We start from the raw sequence: 16698 nt of genomic DNA on the forward strand, positions 1-16698 counted from the left end.
GGGCAAATTATCTACACATTCTATCTTTTGGGAGGGACAGAAAACAGTTTTCTATGATTTATTTTTATTTTTAAATACCCCTTTTGTTCTCCCAAATTTCGTGGTATCCAATTGGTAGTAGTTAGTCTTGTCTCATCACTGCAACTCCCGTACAGAGAGGCGAAGGTCGAGTGCCATGCGTCCTCCGAAACACAACCCAACCAAACCGCACTGCTTCTTGACACAATGCACATCCAACCCGGAAGCCAGCCGCACCAATGTATAGGAGGAAACACCGTACACCTGGCGACCTGGTCAGTGTGCACTGCGCCCGGCCTGCCACAGGAGTCACTAGTGCGCGATGAGACAAGGATATCCCTGCCGGCCAAACCCTCCCTAACCCGGACGATGCTGGGGCCAATTGTGCGCTGCCCCATGGGCCTCCCGGTCGGCTGCGACAGAGCCTGGGCTCGAACCTAGAATCTCTGGTGGCTCAGCTAGTACTGCGATGAAGTGCCTTAGACCACTGCGCCACCCGGGAGGCCAGAAAACACTTTTTAACCAGCGATTGAGTTGTGAGACTCTGCTGTAGAGCTCATCACTCCCCCTAACTGGGAGGGGCCAGAGACAATTACTCGATGCCGACACATCTTTCTAGTTGATTTACACGCTGAAGCTATGTTGCGCTTGGTGACCTCTGACTGTTTCATCCTAACATCGTTGGTGCCAGCGTGGATTACAATATCCCTATACTCTCTACACTCGCCAGTTTTAGCCTTAGCCAGCACCATCTTCAGATTAGTCTTAACGTCGGTAGCCCTGCCCCCTGGTAAACAGTGTATGATAGCTGAAGTCTAATACTACGGAAAATGGAGTTGGCAATGACTAGGGTTTTCAATTTGTCAGAGCTAATGGTGGGAGGCTTCGGCGTCTCAGACCCCGTAACGGGTTGAGGAGAGACCAGAGAAGACTCGGACTCGGACTCGTTGCTTAATGGGGAGAACCGGTTGAGCATTCCTACAGCATTTCCTTCCAGAAGCCATGAGAAAAGTGTCTGGCTGCGGGGACTGTGCGAGAGGATTTATACTAACGTTACTATCTGTACTTACTGGTGGCACAGACGCTGTTTCATCCTTTCCTACACTGAAATGACCCTTGCCTAACTATTGCGTCTGAAGCTGGGCTTGCAGCACGGCTATCCTCACCATAAGGCGATCGTTCTCCTGTATATCATGAGTACAGCGACTGCAATTAGAAGGCATAATGTTAATGTTACTACTTAGCTTCGGCTGGTGGAGGTCCTGTGGAACCATGTCCAGTTAAAGTGTCCGGGGTGGAAAAAGTTGAATGAAAAAAGTCGAGCGAGGGGGGAATATATATATATTATAAATGGTAATTAAAAAGTAAAAACCGTAGATAGTTATGCTTACGTTATTTATATTAAGTAGATCTGCCTACAAATGCACCACATTTCATATCACTCCACCCCACTTAATCAAAGTTCATAACATTGTGCTCCTTCACAGGAGAACAGATGTGTGGAGCGAAGAAGAACCACCCCTCACAAGATGGACACCACGGCCACCATGCTGCTGTACGGCAGTAAGCCTCCCACCCCGGAACACCTCCCTAGCACCCCTGTTAAGCCTTCTGAGTGGGGGGCGCCTCCCCACGCGGACCCCTGGACCCCCACTGCCAACCTCAGGATGCTCATCAGTGCTGCCAGCCCTGACATCCGCGACAGAGAGATGAAGAAGGTTCTGTTTAGGCCCATTGAGAATGAGAGAGCAGTGGAGGATGTCGAGGTGGATGGCCCGTGCCAGGTACCCTTTGACCACTCACCGACTGCACCCCAAATGGCACACTGTTCCCTTTATAGTGCACCACTTTTAACCAGGGCCCACAGGGCTGTTATCTTGAATATATACAGTGACATTATCATCATACTGTTGGATTGTATTATCATCGTCCAACTAATGGATTTATAGATGCTGAAATCTTAAAAGTATCATGCTGTAGTAAATTCTTACGATTCTGGACTCAATTACTTTCTTGACAATGCTTTGTCTCTCTGATCAGTTTGATGTGGTGGACGAGGAGGAGGAAGAGGGGGAAAGGAAGCCCAGCAGGAAGCAGAAGAGCCTGGGCCTGCTGTGCCAGAAGTTCCTGGCCCTGTATCCGGACTATCCAACTTCTGACACCATCAGTATCTCATTGGATGAGGTGTCTACCAGCCTGGGTAAGAGCCAATGAATCCAGAGAGGGAGATTACAGCTACACCTGGGTCATGTTCATCAGGGCAAGCGATGTAAAATGTTTTGCAAACGTTTCAACAGTCCCTCCCTGTTTCAGTCCGTTAAATAATAAATGCCATTTAGCAGACGCTTTTATCCGAAGCAACTTAGTCAGGCGGGCAGACATTATACATATGGGCAGTACCGAGAATCGATCCCTTGTCCCTTGTGTTATATGAATCATGCTCTCCCAACTCAGCTACAAATGACCCGTTGTCTTCCGTTTTATGACTAATGAACACGACCCGGCTCAGGGAGGCTGCCATAATTGGTAACCATAATGGAAGACCATAATGGAAATCGCTCATAAAACGGATATTACATTAGCTATGTGAAATATCATACACTATTGGATTTTGGAAACGGTTGCTATGGATACCTTCACGCAGAGCCCTCGTATCCCACTGTACCTTCCAGAATAGCACCAGGTTGTAGTATAAACCAATCCATGTCTGAGACTATGAGGAAAGTTAAGATGCAGCCAGAAATGATCTGCTGCGTCATTAAATCCTGTTGAGGTACCTTAGTTAGAGCTTTGTTATATAACCAGCTCACATAACAGAACACTGAAATCATGTTGCTGACCCCAGTCTGACCTGTCCCTGGTGTCTGTCTGTCTTTAGGGGTGGAGCGGCGGCGGATCTACGACATCATAAACGTCCTGGAGTCTCTGATGATCGTAGGGCGCGTGGCTAAGAACCAGTACGTGTGGTACGGGCGGCGGCGCCTGGGGTCCACCCTGGCCGAGCTGCAGGGGATGGGCAGGCAGCAGCGCTACCACCTGCACATGGAGCAGGCCGGGGAGGGCGGTCACAGAGAGGGAGCCACCACACACACCCCAGAGGGAGGGGAAGGAGACTCCAGCTGTGGTGAGAGCAGAGTAGGGGAAATGCCCCCAGACGCTGACTTTGGGTTAGTTTTATGTTGTCCTAAAGGGACAATCTGCGATCGCTACATCAGGGGCGGCTGATGGACACAGGGTTGAATTATTATAATTTGGGATGTGTGACTGAAGCTAGAAGTTTGGTGTCAATTATGCATGTATGTCAATGGGAGATTTGGAGTGCCTTCATGCTCCCTCTGCAACTCAAGTTTGGATTTGATTGGATGTGGTGTGTGTTTGACAAAATGATTTTGTCCGATTTTCTGTCTAAATACAGGAAATCTGATTTACTGAATGTTAGGTTAACTGGAACAAGATACTTTCTAGACCAGAATGTATTCTGGTCAACCGTCTCCATGAGAGGAGTAGGGTGGAGTCGCCCCTAGACGCTGATCTTGGGTCAGTGTTGCATTTTCCGCACTAATGGTTAAATAAAGGTTTAATAAAAAATTCAAATAAATTTGCCTTTAAGCCCAAGTCAGTGAAAGCATTCCTCATCGTCATGGAGACGAGGGTAGGGGGCAGCGGCCTCCCGGGTTAATCAAGGCTGATGGGATTCTTTGTGTTAATGTGTGTGATGACCAAGCGCTCCTCGTCAATGTGATGGATCACTAATACAACTGGGAGATGACAGCAGAGGAATGGCGACAGGAGTGAAGCTTGGCAGCTGAGCTTTTGATGTGGCACATATTAACTAGTAATCTCCAAACACCCGCTGAAGTTAATTAACCAGACTGTTTGACTAATAACGACACAGGGTAGAAGTGATCCATTACCTATCAAGAGAAGCTCCCCCCAATCCTAACCTTAACTAGGCAAGTTAGTTAAGAACAAATTATTATTTACAATGGCAGCTACCCCGGCCAAACCCTAACCTGGACGACGCTGGGCTGTGTGTTTCAACGTGGCTAATTAGCTAACTAGGTAGCTGCATGTAGCTAGCTAACAGAATCCAAAGCTACTGTTCCCTAGAGAGGCAGTGGTTGCCATGGATCTGGCGTCCCCTCCTGCAGAACACTAGGCCTGCCACTTCCCGTCATAATGTGTCCCTTTGAGAGGAGGGCAGAGTCACTTTCTCTCACTGAATAAGGAACGTTGTCGTTCGTATTATGGTCCTGTTTGACAAGACCACCTGTTTGACAGGTAACTCAGGTCTTGAATCAAATTTCCATCGTTCTCTGTAACATGGACCATAAAGTAGTATTATTATAGGAGGAGGGTGTGACTAGACCATACAAGCCACTGCAACGTCCTATTCATTAGTGCACACCATCGCAAAACGTTTTGCAACGGAAAAGCGGAAACAAGTTCAGGTAGTTCCCTCTCTGTTTCTGTCCATTTTCTTCCGTTTGCCACTTAGTGAATAGGACCCCGTATTCCCTTTAACTTTGTCCTGCTTGTCTGTTGCAGCGGCCGCCAGCACCAGGAAAGACAAGTCCCTACGCATCATGAGTCAGAAGTTTGTCATGCTCTTCCTGGTGTCCAGGACCCAGACGGTCACTCTGGACGTGGCCGCCAAAATCCTCATCGAGGAAAGCCAGGACCCCGCCAGCCACAGCAAGTACAAAAGTAAGCATCCTATTACCTACATAGTGCACGACTTTTGACCAGAGCTCATGGGGTTCTTGAGGGTTTTGCCGTGCAGTCAAAGAGCCTCTGACACAACATCAAGTCCAGGTACTCCCTGCCTGTTTCAGTCAGTTTCTCCCCTTTGGGGCCTAATGATCACAGCCCAGCCACCAAATAGCTGCAGGTTGAAGTTTCCCCTAGTACAGGTCTAGGATCAACTTCTCCTCTAATAATCCTAACCTTAAACATTAGTGGGGAAGATGCAAAACTGACCCAAGATCAGCGTCTAGGGGCAACGTCACTGTACACCTCAGATACCCCCAGACATTCCTCCCAATGTCCTTTTTACTGGGTTAGGGTTAAAAATTATACATCTGATTAGAATCTGTCTTCAGCTAAGGTGCGGCGACTGTATGACATCGCCAACGTCCTGACGAGTCTGGGATTGATCAAGAAGGTCCACGTCCGGGAGGAGAGGGGGAGGAAGCCTGCGTTCAAATGGATCGGCCCGGCAGACTTCCACAGCAGCCATGGTAAGATTGAATTGAAATGATTTGGGTAGTGAATAATACAGCCAGATGTGGATCCCAGAGGATAGCACTTAAAAGCATTCATTAAAACACTTCACACAGTGGTCCTCGGTGGTAAAACAAATAACATCACTCCCATATTGGTTCGGAAGGGAATCAGCTCAGTACTTCATAGGGAGACCATCTATTAAACAATGTTACAGTGAATGGAAATGGATTCATTATACATTTATAATGGAACTGTCTTCACTTCTACTAAAACTAATCATAAACCTGTCTACTGACCAAGACTAACACGCTCTGGGATGAATTTCCCATAGGCACAGATCTAGGATCAGCTTCTTCTCCTATCCTAGCCTTAACTATTAGTGTGGAAAATGTTAAACTGACCCAAGATCAGTGTCTAGGGGCAACTTCACCCTACTCCTACTGACACACAGAACTCACTGACCACTCTGTTTTTCAACAGAGTACTCGGAGGCTGTGGCGGCCATCGCTCTTCCGGGTGGCAGGAAACAGAAGCTGGCACGCCATGCCTCCTTCAGTGTGGTGCCCACCTCCGTGGCCAGCCAACGCCGTGTCAACTCGGCGCCCAGCAGCCCACGCAGAGAGGTCACGGGTAAGGAGTCAGGACAGACAGCTCACATCACAACTGGTTCCCAATGACTCAGTGGGTTAGAGCACATAGCTGTCAACTGTCAACCAACTACTAATCTGTTGATATGCTAGGGTTACAGGTAGGGGTAAGACTTAGGACAAGGTTAGGGCAAGCAACTAGTTAGTTGAACATCTACCAACCATCTATTTGGGACCATTCAAATAAAGTAATACCTGTAAATTGGATTAACTCACGTCTCCCTCGGTTCTGTCCAGGTCTGCTTCCCCAGTCAGTGGACTATTCCAGAAGGTGTGTGAGCAGCAGCGCGGTGTGCCGGCTGCAGTTTGGAACCACGGTTACAGGGTAAGTAGAACACACACGGAAGGAGGCTCCCTCACACACACACCAAACATCCCAGGCTCCTGTTCCTAATCACGCCATCACTTTTCATACGCCATCCAGTGGTACTAACCTTAGATTTACTGCAAACAATCTACAACTTCTGTGTTGCATTTCATGATCTATTACACTGCCTGTTGCCAAGGACTAGCTTGTTGGTTGAATGTAATGACACATCAGGTCCACTGGTATACAACAGGGCTGCCATGTCAATAAAATATATGGACGTGTCCCAAATGGCACCCTATATAGTGCACTATTTTGACCAGAGCCCTATGTGCCCTGGTCAAAAGTAGTGCACTATATAGTGAATAAGGGGCCATTTGAGACACGGCCTATGTGGTGATTTAGTTGCAACTCAGGAACAGGAAACTGGGCCCTTAGAGGAAGTGATGCGTGCAAATGACCAGCTCCAGAGGCTCCGGCTTGGAGTTTTTAATAGGCCCGGCTGAAACTCTCTGCAAACTGTTATTGGTCCACGTCTCACAGTTCATTTAATTTATAAAAGGTGGTTTTCGTAATGGTTCGCTTTGAGTTTTTACTCTTACCCTGGTGTTTGTTTAGGCTGGGTTTGACATGTTTTACATGAGTTGGCTGCAGTGTCTCCTGGTCCTCTCGGTTTCTGACCATTTCTACTAGGGATGTGGTGGCTACTTCACTGGTGGCCAAGCCACAGCCGTCTCAAGGCTGTTGCTGCTCTAAGTGTTTTTGGAGTGGGGATGGAGGAGTAAAGGTCGCTGGTTCCAAACTGCTGAGAGGGAGTGTTTTGTTGTTGTATTTTTCCCAGTTGAAATCTGGTCTGGCTAATGAACCGTCACCACATTGTGCTGTTGTTCTGGCAAAAATAACATCGAAGGATTTTACTACTATATGTTTCTACATTCTAATGTCCAATCTTTTTTATCAACAGTATAATGCAGGGGTGTGAAACTCAGTTCCTAGAAGACCATGTCTGATTTAAGACCTAGAGAGTTCCTAATTAATATCATTCATTGGAGTGAAAACCCGCAGACACTCGGCCCCTCCAGGAAATGAATTTGACAGCCCTGCTACAGAGCATTTGCTTGGAGAGAATGACAGAAACATATGTCTAAGTTGGTTCCTCTGTGTCTTTGCAGTGTCTCCCACCCCAGCGGCGGACTTCAGAGCCCCACCCACAGTGACGGCAACTCCCTGCTCTGCTCCCCGGGCCTGGCCCCCCTGGCCGTGCCCGTCCACCCAGAGGGTTCATACGTGGGACCCCTGTCCCCACAACCCCCATTTCCCCCCCATCCCCACCACATGGCCTACCTACCCAGCCTGTCCCAGGCCTCGGTGGTCATGCTGTACGGAGGTCCGGCGGCGCAGGATGGGCTTGACTGCTTTACCACGGAAGTTCAAAGGTCACCGGGGTCAGGGTCCAGAGAGAGCATCCTGGGGAAGAGGAAGCAGGATGAAGGAGTGGAGGAGAAGAGGGAGTCGCCTGAGACGGAGCTATCTGATAGGGTGAGTTTGTGGAGAAAAGTGAAATCCACAGATGTACTGTGGATCTCTGATTGACCATAAGCCTGACACGCTTCAGGTAGTCGTTGTCCATATTTCCACACTGTACCTAGGATCAACTCTGACCTTAGATCACTGTAGATCATCCTCCTCCTGCTAGACCAATCACAGTAATGTATGATCCATATTTAAAGGGGAAGTTCAGTGTTTTACTACTTAACGATAGAGGGTTCCTCACCCTGAAAGTTGTGAAAAACTAAACTTCCCCTTTTAAATTAGAAGCGTGGTGATTTGACAACCGACAAGACAGGTCAGGGAGAGCGACGCTTCATACTGTAACGTCTCGTGCCTAGATTCAATCAGATCAAGCGTTAACCGGTGATAGCTGACACCCTCATAGCTGAAGTGTCGGAGGTGGAACTGCATTGGCGCTGTCAAATCGGTCTTGATCATTGTCACGAAGCCACACCGTCCCACTCACGTGGAAGTTCAGAAGGAGAAAGTGTAGGCTACATAGAAATAATGAGGAGTTCTATCAGCGTTCAATCTTGTAAACGAGGCTGCATGGGATTCTCATAATGCGACTCTGTGCAGCCAATGGCAATGTCCGCTTTAGGTATAATGACGTGAGCTGCTTGTGGATTTGACAGCTCTAACGCAGTTCTACCTCTTACACCGCCAAAACAATCTCTATGCCAATGTCACATAAAGCAGATCTGATTGAATAGAACCCTCAGTCTTAATAACACACTGGTTGGTTTCCAAGGTGACCAGTACACCCTTTATGCATTGTCAATAATGAGCTTCCCAATGATGCCCTTTTGTTATTTATAAGAGTGACTCACACACTGATAGGACTGCTGAGAAGTCACACACACACAGAACTGCCTGTCTGTCTGGACACTCCAGTTAGACCCACTCTAAAGATCACAGTACATAACTTTGTCCTCTGTTGGTTTAATTCAACATGTGTACTGGAAGTATCTGTGTAGCTTCCTATTTGCTATATAGTGCACTACTTTATACCAGGGTCTATAGGGTAGTGTACTATGTAGGGAATAGGGTGCCACTTGGGACTCAGTCCTGATCTCGTGGGGGGGGGGGGGGGGGGGGTCAGACCAGTGAGTTACCAAATGGTTTGTTTACGTATGGGAATGTTTTCTCCAAGGAGGGAGTTTCATTTTCCTCCACGGCTGTGTCCCAGATGACACCCTGTTCCCTATGGGCCCTGACCAAAAGTAGTGCACTATATAGGGAATAGGGTGCCATTTGAGAGACAGACCATGATTTTGTAAGGTTTATTACATGTGAAGGTGAAAGACATAACTCAGAAGAATGTGCTGTTTATGTTCAGCGATCTCTTCATAATGAAAAGAGGTTTCCTCAAGTTTCTTAGCAACATTATACTGATTGATTAGAGAATCGAGAGCTTCTGATGATGATATGAAGACATTGAAGTAGTAGAGGACATTATGATGATATGAAGACATTGAAGTAGTAGAGGACATTATGATGATATGAAGACATTGAAGTAGTAGAGGACAGCATGATGATATGAAGACATTGAAGTAGTAGAAGACATTATGAAGATATGAAGACATTGAAGTAGTAGAAGACATTATGAAGATATGAAGACATTGAAGTAGTAGAAGACATTATGATGATATGAAGACATTGAAGTAGTAGAGGACATTATGAAGATATGAAGACATTGAAGTAGTAGAAGACATTATGATGATATGAAGACATTGAAGTAGTAGAAGACATTATGAAGACATTGAAGTAGTAGAAGACATTATGAAGACATTGAAGTAGTAGAGGACATTATGAAGACATTGAAGTAGTAGAGGACATTATGAAGACATTGAAGTAGTAGAGGACATTATGAAGACATTGAAGTAGTAGAAGACATTATGAAGACATTGAAGTAGTAGAGGACATTATGAAGACATTGAAGTAGTAGAAGACATTATGAAGACATTGAAGTAGTAGAGGACATTATGAAGACATTGAAGTAGTAGAGGACATTATGAAGACATTGAAGTAGTAGAGGACATTATGAAGACATTGAAGTAGTAGAGGACATTATGATGACATTGAAGTAGTAGAGGACATTATGATGACATTGAAGTAGTAGAAGACATTATGAAGACATTGAAGTAGTAGAAGACATTATGAAGACATTGAAGTAGTAGAGGACATTATGAAGACATTGAAGTAGTAGAGGACATTATGATGACATTGAAGTAGTAGAGGACATTATGATGACATTGAAGTAGTAGAGGACATTATGATGACATTGAAGTAGTAGAGGACATTATGAAGACATTGAAGTAGTACAAGGACATTATGATGACATTGAAGTAGTAGAGGACATTATGATGACATTGAAGTAGTAGAGGACATTATGAAGACATTGAAGTAGTACAAGGACATTATGATGACATTGAAGTAGTACAAGGACATTATGATGACATTGAAGTAGTAGAGGACATTATGAAGACATTGAAGTAGTAGAGGACATTATGATGACATTGAAGTAGTACAAGGACATTATGATGACATTGAAGTAGTAGAGGACATTATGATGACATTGAAGTAGTAGAGGACATTATGATGACATTGAAGTAGTAGAGGACATTATGATGACATTGAAGTAGTAGAGGACATTATGATGACATTGAAGTAGTAGAGGACATTATGATGACATTGAAGTAGTAGAGGACATTATGAAGACATTGAAGTAGTAGAGGACATTATGATGACATTGAAGTAGTAGAGGACATTATGATGACATTGAAGTAGTAGAGGACATTATGAAGACATTGAAGTAGTAGAGGACATTATGAAGACATTGAAGTAGTAGAGGACATTATGATGACATTGAAGTAGTACAAGGACATTATGATGACATTGAAGTAGTAGAGGACATTATGAAGACATTGAAGTAGTAGAGGACATTATGAAGACATTGAAGTAGTAGAGGACATTATGAAGACATTGAAGTAGTAGAGGACATTATGATGACATTGAAGTAGTACAAGGACATTATGAAGACATTGAAGTAGTAGAGGACATTATGAAGACATTGAAGTAGTAGAGGACATTATGATGACATTGAAGTAGTAGAGGACATTATGATGACATTGAAGTAGTACAAGGACATTATGATGACATTGAAGTAGTACAAGGACATTATGAAGACATTGAAGTAGTACAAGGACATTATGATGACATTGAAGTAGTAGAGGACATTATGAAGACATTGAAGTAGTAGAGGACATTATGATGACATTGAAGTAGTACAAGGACATTATGAAGACATTGAAGTAGTAGAGGACATTATGATGACATTGAAGTAGTAGAGGACATTATGATGACATTGAAGTAGTAGAGGACATTATGAAGACATTGAAGTAGTAGAGGACATTATGATGACATTGAAGTAGTACAAGGACATTATGATGACATTGAAGTAGTACAAGGACATTATGATGACATTGAAGTAGTAGAGGACATTATGATGACATTGAAGTAGTAGAGGACATTATGAAGACATTGAAGTAGTAGAGGACATTATGAAGACATTGAAGTAGTACAAGGACATTATGAAGACATTGAAGTAGTAGAGGACATTATGAAGACATTGAAGTAGTAGAGGACATTATGATGACATTGAAGTAGTAGAGGACATTATGATGACATTGAAGTAGTAGAGGACATTATGATGACATTGAAGTAGTAGAGGACATTATGAAGACATTGAAGTAGTAGAGGACATTATGAAGACATTGAAGTAGTAGAGGACATTATGATGACATTGAAGTAGTAGAGGACATTATGAAGACATTGAAGTAGTAGAGGACATTATGATGACATTGAAGTAGTACAAGGACATTATGATGACATTGAAGTAGTAGAGGACATTATGAAGACATTGAAGTAGTAGAGGACATTATGAAGACATTGAAGTAGTAGAGGACATTATGAAGACATTGAAGTAGTAGAGGACAACATTATTTCAGTATATTTCATCATCATACATTCTGTGATTTAATTCAGAAAATGCAGAAAATCTTGTTAATGATTCCCGAAAGCGAAGCATTAAATTAAAATATGAATCACTGCATGCTCACTGACTAGGATAAAAGTATTCTAAGTTGTAATTAAACACAATGTCATTATCATTTTGGTGAGGCATGTGATATTTGTAATTGTACCAAACCCCAGACTATTAATCTCAGCCTCTCACTTCCATTCAAATTGAGGAGCTAGAGAAGTCATGGTGTGTGTGCTCAAATCCACACAGTATTTCTTACCTACCAGTAGTCTAGTACATTCACCTGAAGCAGTCACAAAATCCTCTGCAGAGTAAGCATAGCAGTTCACATTACGTTTGCTTGAAAAATTAGCAAAACAGAGCTATCATTTTTGTAGATGAGTCATGCAATTTCATGGCTCATTATTTGAGAGGGAAATGTGATCAAAGCTCATGGTAAATGAATGATGGGATGCACCAGGGAGCGCTGCAGCATTGGGCTGTGGGAGGGTCACATTAAAAACTGAAGAACAGGAGCTGATCGTGGACTACAGGAAAAGGCCGGCCGAACAGGCCCCCATTAACTGTAGTGTAGTGGGTCGAGAGTTTCAAGTGCCTTGGTGTCCACATCACCAACAAACTATCATGGTCCGAACACACCAAGACAGTTGTGAAGAGGGCACGACAACACCTTTTCCCCCCAGGAGACTGAAAAGGTTTGGCATGGGTCCCCAGATCCTCAAAAAGTTCTACAGCTGCACCATCGAGAGCATCCTGACTGGTTGCATCACTGCCTAGTATGGCAACTGCTCGGCATCTGACCGTAAGGTGCTACAGAGGGTAGTGTGTACGGCCCAGTACATCACGGGGGCCAAGCTTCCTACCATCCAGGACCTATATACTAGGCGGTGTCAGAGGAAAGCCCAAAAAATTGTCCGACTCCAGTCACCCAAGTTATAGACTGTTTTCTCTGCTACCGCACGGCAAGCGGTACCGGAGCGCAAAGTCTTGGACCAAAAGGCTCCTTAACAGCTTCTACCCCCAAGCCATAAGACTGCTGAACAATTAATCAAATGGCCACCGGACTATTACATTGACCCCCCTCCTCCCTTTTGTACGCTGCTGCTACTCGCTGTTTATCTATGCATAGTCACTTCACCCCTACCTACATGTACAAATGACCTCTAACCTGTACCCCTGGACATTGACTCGGTACAGGTATATAGCCTCGTTATTGTTATTTTGTTACTTTTTGTTATTTTTTACTTTAGTTTATTTGGTAAATATTTTCTTAACTCTTCTTGAACTGCACTGTTGGTTAAGGGCTTGTAAGTCAGGATTTCACGGTAAGGTCTACACTTGTTGTATTCGGGGGCATGTGACAAATAAAGTTTGATTTGATCTTCCTTTTCACACGCATCAGGCTCCGGGGAGGAAGTTTCCCTACACTCTTAGAATGCAAAGGTGCCATCTAGAACCTTATAGGGTTCTTCGGGCTATACCCGTACAGCGGGTTCTACCTGGAACCAAAAGGGTTCTCCTATGGGGACAGCTGAAGAACCCTTTTGGGACCCCTTTTTCTAAGAGTGTAGGTACATTTCTAGGATCAGCTTCCCCTCCCTCAATCCTAACCTTAGTTATTAGTGGGGGAAATACAACACTGACCCAAGATCAGCGTCTAGGAGCAACTTCACCCTCCTCCTCTCATGTCTCTTGTTTTTCTTTTCCTAGAGGAGTGTGGAGGGAAACAGCTATCAGATGACCACCAGCCCAAGGACCAGCTCCCTGGGGCACCCAGGGGGGCTCATCAGGGAAGAGGCCCCATTGAGAGTCCTCAGAGACGGGGAGGTGGGCAGACAGAGCCCCCACAACAACCTGGTCCAGCCTTCACACTACCTCTATGTGCCTAACTCTGCAGGTATGCTATGTTAAAAACAACTCGTGCCAGTCAGTCAGTGTTGCAGTGTTGCTCAGTTAAAGTCTCTTATCCACACTAGCATTATTTTTTTTGTATGCGTGTCTGAAACCTGACCTTAGACTCTGTGCCAGGATGGATATTGGACTGTACAGGACGTGCTGATAGACTTGTTGTAAGGTCTTCTTAGGAGCAGTCTCCTTAACGTAGTGACCTCAGTCCCATGTCTTTCAAGGATAAAAGCATTGTGAGTGACGATCACACCTATTTTTCTAGATGTTGTTGTGATTGTTGGCGACACCTCGTCTCCTGTTGGTTGAAGCGATGTCCACTCCCCCTCAGGGTTCCGTTGGGCGCTGGTCTAAAGTAGTGCACTAAATAGGGAATAGGGTGCCATTTTTCACAGATGACTCGTCCTCACTCACCCCTTTCCCCTCCAGGTCTCAACAGTCTCAACTTCCTCCTCTCTGCTGGTCAGACGACAGGCGGCCTGACTCTACCTGCTGGCACCCTGCCCTATGTCCTCGTGTCCTCCTCCACCCTCTCCCCCTACCCACTCATGGCCAACAGGGGCGATGCCAATCTCAATTTCAACATGTCTGCCATGATGTCCCCCGCCTGCTTCGTGGTGGGATCCGCCGGGCCCTACGCAGTGGCCGGAGCCCCGGAGTTCAATGGGGTGGCAGTGGCGCCGGCCCTATCCAGTCCAGAGCAGCACAGGCTGTTCGGGTCGGCACCCATACCTCCACATTCTCCCTTGGAGTCCAGGCCGCCTCTGACCTTCATCCAGACAGAGACACAGGTGAGACAAGCAAGAAGACAGGCAGGCAGGAAGACAGGCAGGCAGGCAGGAAGACAGGCAGGCAGGCAGGAAGATAGACAGGAAGGAAGATAGACAGGCAGGAAGATAGACAGACAGACAGACAGACAGACAGGAAGATAGATAGATAGATAGACAGGCAGGCAGGAAGATAGACAGACAGACAGACAGACAGACAGTGCCTTAACCACTTCACATGGATCAGATTATATTTGGAAAGCTGTTAAATCCAGTCACATGATGTATGACCTTTTGTGTAGCAGACAAACACTGGAAATGCCACCGTCAAACTCCGTTTATCATGTTTAACTACTCCACAGCAGTTCAGCTTTCGTCTGCTTTAAAAAGATTATCCCCGGATAGGAAAATATAGCTTTTTTCACCTCAGCAGAGTTCATGATTTCTTTTGGTCATTAAAAGACAAACTCCCCAATATAGCTCTGATGACGTCGCTCTGATGACGTCGCTCTGATGATGTCTCTCTGATGACGTCACTCTGTGCCTCGAAGACACTTCTCAGACTCCGGTTGCATCCCAAATTGGACTCTATTCCCTATAGCTATAACTCACTACTTTTGACCAGAGCCCATAGGACGTTTGTCTAAAGTAGTGCATTATGTAGGGAATAGGGTACCATTTTGGACACAGACTCCCTCGTTAGACTTTCAGCGCCAAATGAAGGGACATTATTAATGATTGGACGAGCCAACGTGTACATCCGTAACAAATGAATCAGCCATCTACACGGTCTCCCATTCCTGCTATGCACTCCCTCTCCTAACATTGATGGAATGAAGACTGTATACAAGTGGTCCGTTTCCAAATTGAGGTTGTTCTCTTGCTCTGCTTAGAAATGCATAGCTATGTTTCACAGTGCCCACGTTCAAGCTGAAATGTTTCCTTCACTGGAAAACATTGTGTTTCTTAGAATTGAGTTGAGTGGTATTTTATAAGGCTGGTATTTGGAAGAGGGGGTGAGGGGTAGATGGAATACTGTCACAGTGATACTCTACTGCCAGAGTTGATTATTCATCTGGAGTGAGATGCTCGGCAGATGCAGTGTTCCTTAAACTGTGTGGTTTCAGGGCCTCACTCTCTTGTCTCTCCTCCACAGACACCACAGACTCCCAAGGAGGCGGCAGCTGGCGGTGGCTCCAAGGCCTTCTTCCAGACGCCGGGGACCCTGGGAACGGCCACCACAACCCCCGTGGCCCGCCGACGAGGCTCCGCCCAGAGGAGGCTGGACATCGGCCAACCACTGACCAATTAGAAGTCTGGGGACCTTTTAGAGTGGGCGTGGCTGTTAGTTATAACCTGAAAGGCTGCCTAGTGGCCCGAGAGGAATGGACAAATGTTTCTCTCCGGCTAAACGTGCTCTGACTGCGCTGGCTCTGGCTTTACTCCCCACTGACTCTCAGGGTTTCTTCTGTATGACCTGTTGGTTTCATACCACTGGTGCTTCGCCTTATTACTAGTGAATGAATGCTAGTCTATACGATTCCTCCTTTAAGTGCCTCATCATGTAGGGCGAAGTTGCCCCTAGACTCTGATTTTGGGCCAGTTTGCATTTTCCCCACTAATGGTTAAGGTTAGGATTGGGGGAAGGGAAGCTGATCCTAGGGGAAACTTCACCCTCGAGTTCCTCATGATTGGACTGTGGGACACCGATAACTATCAGAGGACTCCGGGAAGCAGTGTTGTCTTCTGTTTTAGTGCCCTCCTGTGGTGGGAGTTAGGTACCTCATGTTTATTTTTCTAGTGTATCTTCCATAGAAAGATTGAGCTACCTTGGTAATCGCTCCACCCATTACTTTATTATATCTCAATGTTATTTATATATTAACTAATATATCTGTTGACTATTGGGACTGAGTAGCAATTCTGATGTTACTCTACTTTTAGCACTAAGTATTTAAGAATATATGTCTGATTTTTGAGAGTTTCGCTGGCTCCGTAGGGATTGGGTAAAAACGGTATCTGATTTTGAGAGTTTCGCTGGCTCCGTAGGGATTGGGTAAAAACGGTATCCGTAGGAAAAGGGAAAACAGTTGATCATAGGTGAATGATATCTGTGGGAGCGGAAAGGTTTCCCATGAAGACACATTTCAGAAACTGGTGTTGGTAATAAGTCATGATGTGGAAGAGAAATCGATACGCTTCTCGGTTGCACTTCTAGCGTGTTACTGACCT

General features: G+C 45.4%; 1 protein-coding gene across 1 annotated transcript; it reads left to right on the forward strand.

The window, feature by feature from the left end:
• The first annotated feature begins 1547 nt into the window (after positions 1–1547).
• Positions 1548–15778, forward strand: e2f7 (E2F transcription factor 7). Its single transcript, XM_038995400.1, has 12 exons — positions 1548–1802; positions 1986–1997; positions 2083–2218; positions 2897–3136; positions 4567–4725; positions 5121–5258; positions 5725–5867; positions 6143–6216; positions 7371–7737; positions 13505–13691; positions 14129–14490; positions 15623–15778. The coding sequence occupies exons 1-12, from the start codon at positions 1548–1550 to the stop codon at positions 15776–15778; spliced, it is 2229 nt and encodes a 742-aa protein (XP_038851328.1).
• The last annotated feature ends 920 nt before the right edge of the window (positions 15779–16698 follow it).

Source organism: Salvelinus namaycush, chromosome 6, assembly GCF_016432855.1.
Source record: "Salvelinus namaycush isolate Seneca chromosome 6, SaNama_1.0, whole genome shotgun sequence".
NCBI lineage: Eukaryota > Metazoa > Chordata > Actinopteri > Salmoniformes > Salmonidae > Salvelinus > Salvelinus namaycush.